The following is a 17772-nucleotide window of genomic DNA, read 5'->3' as shown; positions in this document are numbered from 1 at the left end:
GCTATCCGTATGGTTGTTGTATCAATGTACCGACATTCTATCCGTACACAGCGCCCCTACTTGGCCAGTTTAGGTCACGTGATAGGTCAGTCATTGGCCAGTTTAGGTCGCGGGACTAAGAATAAACCTTACCCTAGACCTAACCCTAAAAATTGTTGCAATACTGGATTATAACCTAACCCTTATCCTAAAACGCTACATACGTGTAATTCGGTAACCGTACCAATAGCACCGGAATAGACACTCTAAATAAAAATAAGCCAAAATGGGCTCAAAATGTTAAAACAATGTTCTTAGTTGGTCTCAATGTCTCACAACCCCAAGGTTGGGTTTTGTTGGAATGGAAACTGAGTCTCAGACTAGCATCTAATTCCACTATAGAGTGAAGTAATGCAGAACTAATAAGAAAACAATTCAAACAATTCAAAGGGAACGTGCTGTCCTTGCTTCAAAAATATATCTGTCCATGCAACTGTCTTCTCTTTTAACCAATAAAAGGTTTGTATAGTTCCATGTGTTCACCGTTGCTGAACATTTTCAAACATGTCAAGTGTGACATACACAGTCGTCAGTCCAGTCTTTTCCTGCTGTTCCATGTGTTCACCAGACTTTGAATCTGCTGAAGTCTGGCTGCGGTAGGGGCTGACGGGGCTGCTCTCCGCTGAGAGGAAGGCCTGCGACTCTTCAGCCGAACACAGATGCTCCACTCCAGCAGAATCAGATGAGCTTTCATGCTTTGTAATGGCTGAGTGAGCGTCTTTTTCACCCTGGTCACAAGCTGCATCATCACATGGGAGCGAGTCAAGGGAAAGAGTGGGCGGCTTGGGAGGTCCTTCTGTGTGAACTTTGTCAAAGGCACTTTCTGTCGGGTTAGCAAAAGGTTGGATGAGGTACAGTCCCTGTGGACGCACACAAACACAGCAATGAGAAGACATTTTTACATCAGTGTCTTGAACAGAATTAATAAATACTGCTCCGTGTTAACCTTTGTACTTGACATTCTGTTCACCTTTCATAAAAAAACATTTCATAGCTTTCTGTTTTTCCACTATATCAGTTTCATATATTTAGAATCTTACTGCAATATTCCCTCAGGCTATATTTCTTTTGTTGGTCAGTGTGTTGAATTTCTGACATGTGCCAGGTTTGTTAATTTTTTCAACTTCAATAATATGTAATACATAATAATAATTACTCCTCTGTGTTAACAGGTGGCAGTAGTTTGAATAATAAGGCTGTAACAGCGACTGTTTTCTCCTGTGTTTCTGTTTTTTTTTTTTGTTTTTTAGCTCGATTACGTCAAAAGCACTTAACAAGTTTTGACAACATTTTAACCAAAGATAAACCTTACACCATAGAAGATTCCATTGAAGAGGATCCGCGTGAATATAGTGATTCTGGAGCCGTTAAATGTAACAATATTTTCAATTTCTTTATGAAATTTGACTCAGTTCTTCAAGTAACCTGCCGAGATCCATTTGGATTGCGCATCTAATTGTGATTTAAAATAATACATTTGTACCTATTGCATTGCTATTAATTAACAAGCCTTTAGAATGTGAATGATCACTGTACCATGATCAGGATCACCGATCCAGATAACTGCCAATATTTGGAAAAAAAGGAGATTTGGCACTTGTTGGCGGGTTGTGCTCTCTGACTGCTCTTGTTTCAATATATTTAGTATTTAATGTCTCACAAAAGACAGTCGTCTCGTGAGAACAAGTCAGGTAGACTATTTAAAGTGATTTGAGCATTTGTTTTAAAGCTAAAAGGTGTTAAGAAGAAGAAAATATATATATGTTTATAATCAGATAGAAACATCAGCTCATCATTAATGAGAACTGTCAAAGACACACATGTGGTACTCCTCAGTTCTGCACTTCTTTGATTCTTCCTTCTTAGCGTAGATTCATTACATTTCGGTGAACTTCCTATTAGACTCGAGAGCATATTAAAATGATGGCATTCAAAGCGTGAATGTCCAACTATTGAATGAACGTGGTCAGCAAAATGACTCTGACATGCTTTGGTGAACAAATAATGCTCAAATGATACAAAGGGCCCCAAATTGTGGAACTACTATGTTATACTTCTGTTATGAGAGAAACTAAGCAAATCCAGGGGAAAATTGTGTGTTTTACGTTGGTGGATCCAAAGCAGATGAACATGCTCTTGTACAGGAGATAAAGAACAGAACAAATGAAGCCTACACCACATTGTCTATAGAATACTAAAACTTAAAATGTACATTTAAATACACTGGAGACACATGTCATGATGTAGGAAACTAAATAACAACCGAAATAACAATATTCATTCATCTTTTCTTTTACGTTTCGATGACTCAGCGATGGCCACAGCGCCACAGAACTGAGGCCAGGGTTTGGTACTGGCTTCTTCTGGAAGTTCCTACGCCTAAAAGACAAATAAGAGCAATCAGTGGCCTGATTTATTTAGGATAAAGCCATATTTGTGTTTCTTGATGAGTAAACATTGTGACCACAGCATTTTCAACCAATAAGATCAGTGTTCGATTAAAATAAAAATAAAAATCACAAACTCACAGGAAAGCACCGCCCAGGATGAGAAAAGCCACAAACAGGAAGACACATCCGCAGACAGCGACTTTTGTGAAAAGGTTTGGATCTGTTGAAGATGAGATAAAAGAGGCTGCATTAGTTTAACGATGAGAACAAGATGACGACTCGCAGTGCAATGATGCATCACTACATAGCAAAAATAAAGTCCTGTAAAATCACACACACACAATCTGTCTTTGAAACATTTATACAAAACAAAAAATTAAATGGACGAACCAAAAGCTGAGTTAAATCGCTCTATAGGTGTAATGAATCATTAGTTTTGCTCAATTCTTGTGACCCACTTCCCATTGACCACTTCCTGCTAGATTACGTACACACTGATTATTCCAACCCTGAGTTGCATACAGCATAGCATAGAGTTGGTCAAGCAGCGTGACCAATACGCAGATATATGTTGGAGCTGGATCAATAAAAGGTCACGCTAAATGTTCACAAGTCACGATGCCACATTTGTCTCAAGACATGAGGGAGTGGGCGAAGGTCCTGGGTTCAAGCCCTGGGGTGGACACTTGGGTCCTTTCTGTGTGGAGTTTGCATGTTCTCCCCATGCTGCGTGGGTTTCCTCCGGGTACTCCGGCTTCCTCCCACAATCCAAAAACATGACTGTAAGGTTGATTGGAGTCTCTAAATTGCCCATAGGAGTGAATGAGTGGTTGTCTGTCTGTGTTGCCCTGTGATGGACTGGCGCCCTGTCCAGGGTGTACCCCCGCCCAGCGCCCTATGAGAGCCGGAGATGGGCACCGGCAGACCCCCGCGACCCTGATAAATGGGAATAAGCGGGTATGAAGATGGATGGATGGGACATGAGGGAGTGTGCCATTGGCATGCTGTAAACTGGGATATCTTTACGCAACGCCAATGGTGGACACAGCTAGTGCTGTGAATGCTGCCGACTGACCCCTGGTGGGTTTAGGCTATGATAACTCGTGAATTGTGCACAGTAAATTGTTAAGACATGTTTCTGTTGCTGGAATAATAAGGCAATAATGAAATAATAATTGTTCCGTTGAAATATTAAATGACAATGACTATTTTTATGTTTTGCTTCATATTTCATGACTTTTCTTAATTTGATGGGTATAAACAATTAAGCATAAAATTATCATGATGATATTTTTCCAATGTGCTGAACACACATTGCACACATTGTTGTTCATCTGGGGTCAAATTGACCCCAAGCTGTTGCAGCTGTGTAAAACCTTTTGTCTGTGTGTGATCTTAATCCTTATGACAGAGGACTGTGTTGAGGAGGACCATGATTTTGAGGCATTATCATCTGATGACAATGAGATACAGCAGATACAATGTCTTCCAAAAATGGAAAGACCAACATGAATCAATATGGTTCATGCTGTGAGAGTCATGAATGTGCTGCCCAAATTATAAAAGATTTGGATGAAAGATCTTCAAGATCAGTGTTGGGCAAGGTACTCTAAAATTGTAATACATTTTATATTACTAGGTACAGGCATAAAAACCTAACATATTTCTATTACAATATTACCACATCTATGCATAACCCATCATACTGCTCACACTGCTTCACACCATTTACACTGATGTCCACCCCATATATCATTGAACATGTGACCAGTACAAGACGAAACCTCGTCTGTAGGGGTAGCATTTCAGAGCATGGAGGATGGCGCAAGACGTTTAATGTTAACCTAACCACTAGGAAGGAGTGTAGCAGAGTGTATCATGTTTTTCCTGCAGTCTGTGCCTTCCCCTCGTCCTCCGCTCTATTTTCTGTTTCAGGTGTCTTGATGTTGGAGGTGGCGGTTCCTGATGGATGGTCCACGGCTCAACTAGTCTGGGGCACTCGGATGGTCTATACTTCTATCCTATTCTGTTTGACCTTCTTTGACCCCAACCAGTCAAAGCGGATGGCTGCCACCTGTGAACCTGGTTCTGCTGCAGATTTCTTCCTATAAAAAAGAGTGAGTTTTTTCTTCCCACTGTCGCTAAATGCTTGTTAATGTGGATTTTGTTGGGTTCTTTCTTTCTTACTATGGACTCTATAATGTGTTAAGCGCTTTGAGATGACTGTTGTAATCTGCGCTATATAAATAAAATTGAATTGAAATGAACTGAATCCAAAATGTAACTGAGTCACACTACTTTAAGTAACTTTTAGCTCATCGCACATTAATGTTATGTGAAGCCATTTTAAAATACTAATCCTATTACATTGATAACATTACAGATTAATGTCTACAAATGTGACAACACCAAAAACTTTCCTTTTCCTTTTAAATAAAAATATACAAACAAAAATGTATTTATTAAACAAAACCAAATCCATGGCCATGCGTTAGGATTTGCACCAGTCTGCTCTGCAGGAAGGAACTCGGTGCAGAGTTTCTTCTTCTAAGCCACAGAAATGAGTAGAATTGACTTTTTTTTGACACTTTTTTTTCCTGTTTTCATTGGAATATCAGTGGAATTCATTAAAGTCTCCGTGTAACTTGTGTTCCTGAGATTGTAACAAGTAATATATTGCTGAATTTTTGTTCCAGTTATGCGTTATATTACTGCGTTACTTAAAAAATGAAAATATTACAGTAACTTGTTACTTTTGTAATGTGTTAAGATACACTAACTCTAAAACTGAGAGTTGGAGGAACAGGTAAAAGTTTTATTATTAAGAGGTTAATTATGTCTTCAACAAATCAACAATGTGCCTGACACAAAAACTTTTTCTGAAAATCATTTTCTGGAGGCATATATCCCTGGCGTCAGATTGACCCCAAGGGCAAAATGTGTCAGTAATGTTTGAGGATAATAGGAGAGAGACATGATCACTCTCTTACCAGTTTTGGTTTTAAAGACCCGTTCAGTGCTTCTGCTCATCCCAGTGAGAGCTGTGGACACCACGTGGATGCTGTACTGAGTGCTTGGGCTCAGACTTCTCAGATTTATCTCCTGTTGTGTGTGATTGACCGTTACATCTGGAACAATCACATCCAAGAAACAGGATAAACACAGTGTTACAGGAAATGTGTACACTTCCTCCAAGCATGCGGTGCACTTACTGAGCCTGAGTCCTTCCCGCGCTTCATAGAAGACTGTATAGGTGACAACCTCACCACTACATGGGTCCTGTGCCTTTGTAGACCAGCTAATGAAGGCACTTGTGTCCTCAGCTTGGACATTATTGATGGAGACGCTCCCTGGTTCTGTGGGGAACAGACTTGTATTTATTGATTGATTATTTATATCTAAAAGACTTGGTTTACCAGAGTGACGTACCTCCCACTCTGGAGCAAACCTGAAGTGCTTGAGTACCGAGACCTGTCTTGTTATCAAAGAGAGGCGTCACAGTGATGTTGTATGGTTTTCTATCCACAAGGTCTGTAGAAAGAGGCCAAAGATTGTTGAAAAGAAACAAGTAAACAATAAAGAAATAATTTCATATTTTGGTGAAGTTTTATTTTTTGTGGGGATTTGTGAATAAGATTGCAGGATCACAAAACTGCAAAGAGTGTAGTTCACAGATGTGGACCAAGGAAAAAGTGAGAACACAGTCGATAATCACTGATATCTAGGGAACAAGAGTTGGCCAATGTCATGATTTCTGATGAAAAGATGCCAAAATCTGGCAAAAAAGGATATTGGGCACTTAGCTGAGGTTTGCACTATTTGGGTGCTCTTTTATTTTTTAATTTCTGTCCGTAAACTCAGAGCTTTTTTGATGCACCTTGTGAAAGACAACCTTCAAGACTCTTATCTGGAAAATAGACATTGGGCGATATTATCTGTCCTCTGATATTATCGACTAATCTTAGCCATAAAATGTGATATTAGTTGACATCGGTATAGTTTTTTTCCACCAATATTAATAAACCAATATGTGCTGTTGTTTGGGACAATATAATAAAACATAATCATGCCCTTTTTAAACAATCGAAGGTGGAATTTTCACCAACTATGTAAATTTGTGATATACTGTACATCCTTATGTATTATGTGACCTAAAATAAGGTTGGTGGGGAGGGGATCTGTGTATATTTCGGTGTCGTTAAATTTCCGAAATCGCAAATTTCGCATATCAGATATAGGCAAAATCAATCAAACAATTCCTAATGGATATATAGTACATTCTTTGTTAATTGTGTAGCAATATACTACACTAAAAAAGAAAATATGTGGACCAACTTAACTGAATATTTTCAGTTGGTAACACCGTAATTTAATTGACGTGGACTCAATATTTTGGATTAGTTTAACTTAAAATGTAAGGAAGTCAACTTAAAGTTTTGAACTTTTCCCAACTCAATAATTTACATAACCAAAAAATGAAATACAGCAGTTAGGGTAAAGTGCCTTGCCCGTGGGCCAATAGCAACCTCGATGAAGTTCAAACCAAGGCCACTTCTGGAACCATTAAGCCGCCACTCCGCTTCTAACATGATGCTAAGGAAAATTACTTTTTGTATTTTAGTTTGCTTAGGTTAGGAGAAAATATTAAATAATAAAAAAATGATCCACATTTTTTTTTAGAGATTATTCTAGAAAGCAGAAATCTGAATAAAACTCACTCACAACTTTGAGTTACTTCAACAACTGCTGACATACACAACATACGTCTTCTGATCGAGAGGTTGGGGGTTCGATCCCAGTCTATACCTGTCTATGTGTCAAAGTATCCTTGGGAAAGACACTGAATCCTGAGTTGCTCCCAGCGGTCGGTTAGTGCCTTGCATGGCAGCTCTGTCCCATTGGTGTGTGAATGTGTGTGAATGAGCTGACATGTAAAGCGCTTTGGGACTACTTCAGTATAGGGATGAAGCACTTTATAAATCAAGTCCATTTACCATTTACCATACAGTTTTTAGAGTGTAAAGGAACAAGTTAAAGAAGAAGAAATGATTCATAGAAACGCAAACCTTGTGAAATGCACACCAACTCCGTCATACTCATATCGGTCGAAAACAATAGATGTGATATTTGTACAGCTTTGAAGCTCCATCGGTGTGTCCATTACACGCCCTGCCCACAACGCTCAGATTGATTAAACAGTGACACAGGTCACGTTTTCCCAGAAGTCTCTAATGGTTCAATAATGACATCTATGCGTCTCTCTCTGAGGTTTTATCCATCCATCAATCTGTTGTTGTTTATCATTGTGCATCTGCTTCTCAACCCACCCGACAGTGTTGCATTTGTGTCCGCGCTCTCTTTCCAGTTGTATTGATTCCCGTCATGGGTCCAGTCGATCATGTAACGTCCGACAGGTGGATTAGGCGCTCTCCAGCTGACCAGAATGATGCCATCGAGTGTGACACTCTGGATTTGGGTAACCTGAGGGAGGTCTGCGAGTAGATTTCATCAGAAGGATTAAAGGAGGAGGTGAAATGAAACAGGTGGAACAAATAACAACATCACTGACTCTCTTCAGCAGCTGGTACGTAAACCGAGTCCTCCGTGAGCAAGAGTTGATCATGAAAAACGGAGAGCGTCAACCAGTGAGCGCCTCGACTCACAGAAACATCACATGTTGAGTTGTTGCTACATGCGGTGGAGCTATTATCTGCTTCCATTGAGTCATTTTTAACTGTGCTCTGTTTGATTGTGTGGGTGAAGGTTCCACGACACGTAGAGGGAACATCCTGCAAGAAAAACAACAAGATCTCCATCATGACTTTAGAAATACGCTTTGGTGAATTTTAGAAGCTCAATAACTTACAGTCCACATGGCACTAACTGTTCTCTGGTCCTTATTTTCAACTTGTTTCACCTTCCTCCACAGACGCAGCCTGATGTGATTCCCTTAACGAGATCAAAACCATGTCAATAGAATCTGTAGATTGAATTGATTAGAATTGAAGCATTTCCCCCCTGGGTTTAATAAAGGAATGCTGATTCTGATCTGATAATTTAGTGCACGTAACTACAATCAGGGTTGGGGTCAATTACATTTCTCAATTACAATTACGTCTTCAATCATCCATGTTCAATTACAACTCAATTATGATTACAGTGACTGGCATTTCTTTCCAATTAAAATTACAATTTTATTATTATTAATAATAAAATTATTATTTTCGCCTGAAAGTCAATTACAATTAACATTCTTAATTGCTAAATTTCAATCACAATTACTGAGCTCGAAAGAAAAAAAACCCATAAAATGTTTTTAGGGTCTTATGATAGCCTTATCTCAAAAAAAAAAAAATCCAAAATATTTAAAATTTTTTGCCTTGCCTTCGAAATTTTGACGTTTTTTTAAAAAACATTTTTGTTATTTTTCATGCCTTATTGGATTTTCAGCCCAGTTTAAGTGTGCTCATCATATTGGAACTAGTTATTAGGGTCTTATGATAGCCTTATCTCAGAAAATAAAAATAAAAAATCTAAATCAAAATTTTATCCAGTTTTCATGCTTTGGCACTGATAGTTTTTACACAATTTCTATGACAATTCCACTTACACAGTCCATAATCTGAACTCAAATACAAATAAATTACGATTACAACAGCAACACATTGTTTTTCAAATATAATTACAATTATAATTAAGTCACAATTGTAATTAATTATCAATACGCGATTACAATTACAATTGACCCCAACCCTGACCTACAGTCATGGCCGTCTTTGGAGGGAATACTCAGAGGTGATTTTTCCTTACTGTTTAGTTTTGTCAGAACCGTCTTCTCCCGGCTCCAGGCGCTCCAGGGAGCCTCATCCAGAGCCCAGCAAACAGACACTCTGTAACTAGTGCAGGAGTCCAAGGCTTCGTCAATCCGGATCTTCACCATCCTCTCAGAATGAAGAGTTTTATTGTATCGATGCTGGACGGACAAACCAAACATATTTAGAGATATCTGTAATGTATATTGTGCAAATGGAAATAATGGTTGCTTTGAGAAGAGTGAGTGGCTTGAGTTTCATAAACAGGGCCTAGTTTTTAAAAAAGATTAATCTGGATAAAATTGATCCGAATTTGGTTATCCTCTTTATGCTAACCATGATCATGTAATCCATTGGGATTGGGATGGGATCAATCTGATCCAGATTGAAACTTTTCAGGATCACCAAATCTGCCCAACCGGTGCTCGTCTTTGTTTGATGAAGGGTGCTTCAAGCTAGGGCTGCACAATTAATCACATTTTAATCGCGAATTAAATTAACCTAATGCAATATTTACATTTCAAATACGGGCTCTGCAATCTGTAATAATGTACTTATTCAGTTCACTTTTGTGCATTTTAAATTCTTGGGTAAAAAAATTTTTAATTATGTTTTTAGTAATATTGTTATTTAAAGCTTCAATTTTCACGGTAAACTGTAAAAATGTTGTTAATTTAAAAGTGGTGCAATAAAAACAGATTTTTTTTTCCTAACATGATAAATAATTGGTATTATAATTGTGATTATTATTTTGGCCATAATTGTGGAGCCCTACTTCAAACCTGTGGAGACCCTGAACCACCTCCTGCATTCTGCCAGAACCAGAACCAGCAAACAGGAAGTGCAATAGTTAGACACTAGTTGTGATTTGGATTTGTACAAAAACCAGCGATGCCATTGCTTTATTATCCTGTTTTATCATTGCATGCATCACTAAAAAATTATCTAAAAACAAAACAACAATACTTTTGATTGTGATGAATATACATCAATTAGTGACAGAATGAAATATATTATTTGGGGTCAATATTGACAGCTATTTGAGGGATTATTCTACTTTGCTGTAGGCCAAAAGGCTGAATACATTATAGCCTACTTAATCATTGTAGCCTGGCGGATGAAAAAATTAAATAAAAACCTTATAAATTGGATATCTTGTAGGTTATACTGCATGATCCAAATAAAGTATTATTTGATACAGTTTTAAAGTTTTATTACATTTTTTGCACCTGAAATCCACATTGGATGCACCCTTCTGATGGAATCAATTTAATCCAGATTTTTTTTTTTTTGATCAATGTGATCCCAATCCTACTAAAAAGTTGTGAAAAACCCAAACTAAAGGTTTGATCCAGATCAAAACCAAGATTGGATTATGATCTAATCCGATTACGTAATCCGTTTGTCAGTTATCCAGAATCCGAGCTGATTACCGATACTTTTAAAAAACCAATCCCTGATGATTAAAAATCCGGTGATTCAAACATATTCCTGGTGATGATTTGCTCACAGGGGTTGATTCCAGCTAATTTAATTCTACCATCCACTATTATTGCTCATTAATATTTCATTCACACATTATGTTGCCATTAAGGCTCCCAGCTGATTCGCTCTTTACCATCAACTTAATCAGAATGGCTTCACATGAAGACATGAACTCAAAAGTAGAAACTAAAAAGACTTTTAAATGCAACAAATACCTCTGGAGCAGCATCACCTACTGATGAAACCTGGAACAAAAAAGGGCCACATTATTAATATTTATGTTAGCATTTCAAATAAAGACCAATCTCAGAATCAATACAGAAAATAACAAAGGGTTTGTGTTATTTTGTACTTTTTCTTTAATTTTCAGGTAACTTGTTAGTGTTTTTGGTGTCAATTTGCAAATGCTTAAAATCATTGTGTATATTTTAGTGTGGTCTATTGTGTGGTTTGGAGTAATTTTGTGTTTTTGTTGTCGTCTTGGTGTTGTTTTGTGTTTTTTATCTGTCATTCTGCATATTTTAGTTTTGTTTTGTGTTATGAGTCATTTGGTGTATTTTTGTTGATGTTTTCTAAATTTTCTCTAATTTTGCATGTTTTGTGGAGATATTTTGTAAATCTCCCTCTCATTTTGTGCAATTTGGAGTAATTTTGTCTAATTAAATTTTTATATGTGTTTTTGATTATGTTTTTTGTTTTCTATATCAATCTGTGTGTTATGAGTCATTTTGTATATTTAATTTTTCCTTCTAAGTATTTCATTTATGTAATTTAGTCTATTTCGCTCTCATTTTGTGTGTTTTTGGTATTGTTTTGTGTATTTTGGAGTAAATTATTTTTGTAGTCCTGTTTGTTGACTTTGTTGTCTTTGATGTTGTTTTTTAAGTTTAAAGTCATTGTGCAAATTTTTGTGTCCGTTTTGTCATACATCATGTAGTGTATGTTTGTTGTCCTTTTGAGTATTTTTATTTTAAAAACGTCTTTCTTGCTGCACAGTACCAAATTGTCCATGTACCAGAACTGGTCCGCACCCTGGTTGATGGGGACATAGCGTATAAATTATGATAACAGGGAAAGTAGCATAAAACTTAAAATATCTGATTGCACAGATTAGTTCAGGAGAAAATTACGGGTTTTTTTTCTTTCTTTTTGCTATTGTAATGCAGCCATCAGGAAGACACCAATAGAAATATGTGCAATGGTGTAGCATTTTTCCTACTTCAAAAGATAACATACCTTCCTGTATCTGACTTGGCAATGATGTTTGACTGTGGTACGTGTTCGATTCCATGTAACCAGAAGATGATCAGAGAAAGCAGCGACTTCAAACTGCGGCGGATTGATTTTCACTGGAAGGGATGAAGCCAAGAACAAAGAGCTTCATCAGAAATATGTTAATGTGTTTATCCCCAAAACATTTACAGTCACAAACTTACATATGTGAAAGGGATGCAATTCTTGGGAGTCTGAGTAGGCCTCCCATGCAGCAGTTTTAGCTCTCACAGTGATGTTAAAATCCTCCCCAACAAGTAGTTGGATGTTTTTTAAGCTGTAAAAGCCTTTGACTGTGCAGTTTGTTACTGAAGAGTTGCAGATTTCTACTAAGATGTTGTTTGATTCAGAGGAACTGCAAAGAAATAACATATTTGAATAATATTAACAACAAATTTTTAAGTAACTTAGTAATGTATATCGTCACCCTAATAACAGATGTGCCTTAGTCACTTTTTGGGTATTTTGAGAATTTATGCCTACCTCATTTATATTTACAATATTATTAATTTTTCACTTTAATTTAATTTAATTAAATAAATACATTTTATTTTAATTTGATTTAATATATCCTTTAAATATCTAAAATTAAAATTTGAGACTTTATGCCATAATCATTTATATATACAATATTATTTAAATAATTTTAAAATTCAATTCAATTTTAACTTGATTCATGATCAAATTAAATCAAATTAAATTTAGATTTAAGATTAAAAATAAAAAGTTGTTCAAACATAAATTAAAATGCAATTTAAATTTTGAGATTGTAATTATCTATAAATAAATTCAATTATATATACAGTATTTTTAAAATAAAATCAGATTAAATTTAAGATTATAATTAAATTAAAATGTAATGTACATTTTTAGATTTTATTTATTTATAAATAAATTCATTGATATTTACAATATTTTTTAAATTAAATCAGGTTAAATTTAATTTAAAATGAAAAGTAATTAATTAATTACAAATTTAATTTAAAATGAAAAGTAATTAATTAATTACAAATTTAATTTTAAGTTTAAATTCAATTAAACTTTTTAACTAAATATAAATTTGTAACTAAATTAAATTAATTATTTGATATTTAAACTGAATTAAATTCATTCTGGAATAATTTTAAAATGTAATGTTATTATATAAAAATACATGTTAGTCATATAATATGAAAATAGCCAAAAAATGACCTTGGCCCTTCTGTTCCTGAGGTGACGATATGTAGGCTTGTAGCACTAATTCCATAAAAAGAAGAAAACACAAAGACCTACTAAAGCACGGTGTAGTTGACTTTCAGTGAGGAATAAACGAGATGCTCCCAGGTGCAGGTAAGAAGCTGAGGTACACCAATCCCTGTCCCTTCTTCATAATGCAAGACACAAGATATACTTCTGGGTTTTGCTGTAAGAAAATTAGAAAATGCCTCAAATCATACGTTTAATTTTGAATGAGAAGTGGAGTGAAATGTGTGCTTACAATACATCCAGATGGTGGCCCCACCGAGGATGTGCCGAGTGTCCCTGCTGTGGCAATTCACTGTGGCCCTGTGGAGGCTGAAGTTCCTCAGAGGAAGAACTGCGTGTGTGGAGTTGATGGTTTCTGACAGGCTGTCACTGACTGCTTTGTTATTGATGGTCCAGAAAATTCTTCCGTTTACACATGTGGTCTGACACAGGACCTCAGTGCTGGATCCCACCTCTACGTACTGATCCTTAGAGAACACGCTGCAAGAGTCTTCATGCTGGCCTGTAGGAAACCAACACATAAAAGCTTGGAATACTGGTGTGGACTAACCAGGGCATGCAAAACCTTATTGTAAAAGTTCATTCATAAAATACTTGACTTTATAAAAGTTATACAATGAAAGAGAAGTAATGTTTCTTAATAAAAGCAAATTATGCTTCAAGTTGGTATTAAAGCCCGGCAAATATGGGATTTTAGGGGCCGATGCCAATACTAATAGTTTTCTTGTTCTTTTAAATATCCAATGTATCTGCAGATAATCAATATATTGGTCGATAGCCGATACATTGGCCGATACAAAAAAGAACAAAAAATATTGACTAAATTACCAAATATTTCAGTTGTAGCTATCTCAGCTCAGACATCACAGATATCTAAATACACAAATTCTATGAAATTCCACAATATTTGGAGGATCGCTATTGTCCAATGCTACTATCACATTTCAAATTGTTCAAAGAAATAAACTTTTCTTGAATTATTTCACATAATTTCCCCATATTAAATAAAAGTTGGACACAAAATCAATGACATTGAAAAGAGAAAGTACTGCAGCAACTGATATCTGTCACTTATTACATTTGATTTTTACATCGTGCAAAGTACAAACTTGGGGATATTAATATTGAAATTGCTCGTTTTCCCGCCGAAAATTTGTGGCAAACTTAAGATCAAACTACTTAGTATTTGGCCCCTGAACTAAGATGAGTTTGACAGCCCTGCTATAAAACAATAAAGACAAATAAATCAGTTCAACACAATCAAAATCAATTAAACGGCATTTTTATTGATTTCCTATTGTTACTAAATGTCACAGAAGGAACTAAATTTTTAGCTAAAATGCAATTTTATTGGGCGTACCTAAGTAATATCTCATTGACGTGAATGAAGGCTATCCGTAGTTTATTCAGACGGAGTGATTATGATTACGCTCCATATTTAGATTTAACATTTAATATTTAGATTTAACTTTTAGATTTGACATTTAACATTTAGATTTAACATTTACATTTAGATTTACCATTTAATATTTAGATGTAATGTTTAGCATAGATTTAGATTTAACATTTAGATTTAATATTTAACATTTCGACTTAGATTTAACATTTATATTTAATATTTAACATTTAGACTTAGATTTGACATTTAGTATTTAAATTTACCATCTAATCTAATCTAATATACTGTATGCTAAACATTAAATCTAAATATTGAATGTTTAGCATATATTTAGATTTAGATTTAACATTTATATAGGGTTAGGGATAGGGTTAGGACCGATATCCAATATCAATATCGGATCGGGACACCCCTAATTGATGGACACTGTATCTTTAGTGCAGGCTTTAGAGCATGTACACCAATAAACTGAAGAATTCCCCTCCCTAGAGATGCAATTTCCAAGTTTTCCATCGTCCTATCAGTGCTACAAACATAATAAGCTCTTTCCCAAACTGTTAAGAAAAAGAACCGAGGAAATGAACAGTATCGTTTGTAAGGTTTTAATCCAAATGCTGGTGACTCCTATCCAAGCATGCTTATTCTGTCTTTGAGAGGGCGAGATGCTACGGGAAGATCTTATCTCACAAAAAAGAGTCCATTAGCAAAAGCATTAATGAGAGCTTAAGCGATTAAAACCAAGAAGCCCATTAGCAGCTATCGTCATCACAGCAGGAACCAAGCCTAGAAAAAATAATGACTCAAACAACACACAATCTGATGTAATCTTTAAAAAAAAATAGCCAATTAGGATTTGATGGTGAGAATTTATTCCTCCATTAAGTTTAACCTTTTTTTTTTTTTTTTTTCACGAACCAAGATCTGTGAAACATCTGAAATGTGTTTTCCAGATCACTTTGTAGCATGAAATAGGATTCCTCAGCGGAAAATAGGAAGAGACGTTCAAAATAAAAGCCCAACATTACACAATCAGTTTTTTGTTGCCTTCACTTTTTAACAAACGGCACAAAAAAGAAGTCTGACTTCAACTATTGTGAGACACTAAAACCATCTTTAACCACATAAGTTTTGTTTCCACACAATGCGTCAATCGCCATCATTTCCAGTCAAGACAAAACAGATTTGGAAACGGATAAACATCACATCATCAATAAAGGAATCAGTCAGTGAATATGGTAGGGGTGGTTAAAAAAACAAACAATATATCAATAATCGATTAATCCCAATTTTATTATTGACGATTATGAATCGATTCTTACTTTTCCAAAAATTGATTATTACATTTTTCAAATTGTAATAAAAAACAGATAATTCCTGCTAATTTGTATATTTTAATATAATATATTAAACATATGCAACATTAATATATAGCATAATTTTACATTTATTTTTTATATATGCATCTTAATACAACATCGAAGGTGCTGTGAAGCTTTAGTCAAATAATTTAGCAGCCTACTGTTGTTAAATGGAAGATCAATAATCAGCAATCATAAAAAATGGATTTGATTATCATTAATCATCAAAAATGGCTTTGTAATTAAACTGAGACTTAAATAATTGGAATCGAATAGGGGAAATTGGGCTGATTAACCACCCCTAGAATATGGTGGAGTGATTCTATTACATCCAACCTGTAGAAAAGGCTGTCTAAAGACTGGCATGCTGGCCCTTTAAGGGGCGGAGCCTAGCCCACCAGTGTGTAGGATGCAGGAAGAGAGAGAAAAAGAAGGAGAAACGAGGAAGGAGACACATCAGAGTTTACAGTGCTTAGTTCTTAAGTACTTTAAGTTTAGTTCATAGTTTGTTTGTTTGTCAGTCACCCTACTTTGATGGTGTTCGTGCGTGAACTACAAGTAAGTTGTGTTTATTGCTATAAACCGAGTTTGTAGTGAAATGTAGTGTTTCCACTGTTAGTTGGTGTTATTCTCAGTTCACATGAACATTTAATGAGGAGCTACTTCTGCTGTTGTTTATTTAAAGTGTGAATATTGCTGTACCAGTAAGTTTATTGCAGTAGTATCTGTATTCATTAGAGATTGATACATTATTATTTCTGTTTTAGAACCACACATTAGCATCGAAGTGTAAAGGACAAACTACAAATTCAAGTCTGCATTAAAACCCATCTAAATCGACTACGGACTGCTTTTTGAGTTCTGACCGGACTCACCACAGTGGTTTGACCTTATTCACCAGCATTATACGTTCACTAGTTTTACACAACCAATAAGTGAAATTAACACCATGGTGATAACCTTATGATTTAAATTAGGAGCTTTAAGATAATAATAATAATAATAATGATAATAATAAATCACATTTATATAGCGCTTTTCAAAAAAACACATTCAAAAAGCTTTCCAAGGAAAAGCAAACAAAGAGCCACCATGAATGACAGACGTGCACGAGACTCTTCAGCATATATTTGTGATAAATAAGTAACGTTTACTCACCCTGACAGAAGGACAGAGCCATAACCGTGGTAACCAGGTTAAAGAGCCAATCCATTGTCTTAACGTGCAAACCTCAGTTCCAGATACATTTATAGCAGAGAGATGATCAGCCGCTGGATATGAAAGCATTAAAGACTCTCATTTACTGTGTCTGTCATATCAGGAGGAAGCTTCCACGAACTCTGCCTTCATGTAACAGGAACTGATGCAAGTCCTGAGATCAACTGGAGATATTACCCAACTGGATCCTCAGGCAGACAAAAGGGAAGTGGATAAAGAAGAGAAAACCCATGAAAATGTGATGCCTCTGGTCTGTTGATATAAGCTGATAAAACAATCAAAAATCATTGTTGGACAATATTTCCTTACATCACAGAAATACTTCAATTACCCTTTTTATAAAGCACTGTTTATTTTTTAAAGCCAAGAAATAAATTCAGAGTTGTAACATTGTATAGATTTTACTTCGAGGAACGAAAGATTACTATTATTATTATTTTTTTACACTTTCCTTATTGTAGTTTATGTCGTGCTTCTAAAATAGGCAGTTTGCTGCTAATCAAAATATACATTTCATTCAGGAATTTAGCAAGTATATGTTTTAATTGTAAATT

The 17772-nt window shown here is 35.6% G+C and overlaps 1 protein-coding gene across 1 annotated transcript; it reads right to left on the bottom strand.

The window, feature by feature from the left end:
* LOC114457682 (interleukin-31 receptor subunit alpha-like) lies at positions 1–17765 on the bottom strand. Its single transcript, XM_028439700.1, has 16 exons — positions 17159–17765; positions 13476–13745; positions 13271–13400; positions 12163–12353; positions 11963–12075; positions 10942–10971; positions 9240–9402; positions 8296–8378; positions 7999–8218; positions 7757–7921; positions 5859–5960; positions 5642–5785; positions 5420–5557; positions 2568–2649; positions 2337–2418; positions 1–899 (listed from the first exon to the last, which is right to left on the bottom strand). Exons 1-16 carry the CDS (start codon positions 17211–17213, stop codon positions 519–521), a joined length of 2349 nt encoding a protein of 782 aa, XP_028295501.1. The 5' UTR covers positions 17214–17765; the 3' UTR covers positions 1–518.
* Between the last annotated feature and the right edge of the window lie 7 nt (positions 17766–17772).

Source organism: Gouania willdenowi, chromosome 24 (assembly GCF_900634775.1).
Source record: "Gouania willdenowi chromosome 24, fGouWil2.1, whole genome shotgun sequence".
Taxonomy (NCBI): domain Eukaryota; kingdom Metazoa; phylum Chordata; class Actinopteri; order Blenniiformes; family Gobiesocidae; genus Gouania; species Gouania willdenowi.
This window is presented reverse-complemented; position numbering and strand designations above follow the sequence as displayed.

Excerpts from the sequence above, each read along its gene's own strand:
- LOC114457682 (XM_028439700.1), bottom strand. The coding sequence starts at position 17,213 with ATGGATTGGCTCTTTAACCTGGTTACCACGGTTATGGCTCTGTCCTTC. Across the intron at positions 8,379-9,239 it reads GGTTCTGACAAAACTAAACA|GGAATCACATCAGGCTGCGT; the intron begins GTAAGGAAAAAT and ends GATCTCGTTAAG. Across the intron at positions 5,961-7,756 it reads CACAAATGCAACACTGTCGG|ACCTTGTGGATAGAAAACCA; the intron begins GTGGGTTGAGAA and ends CTCTTTCTACAG.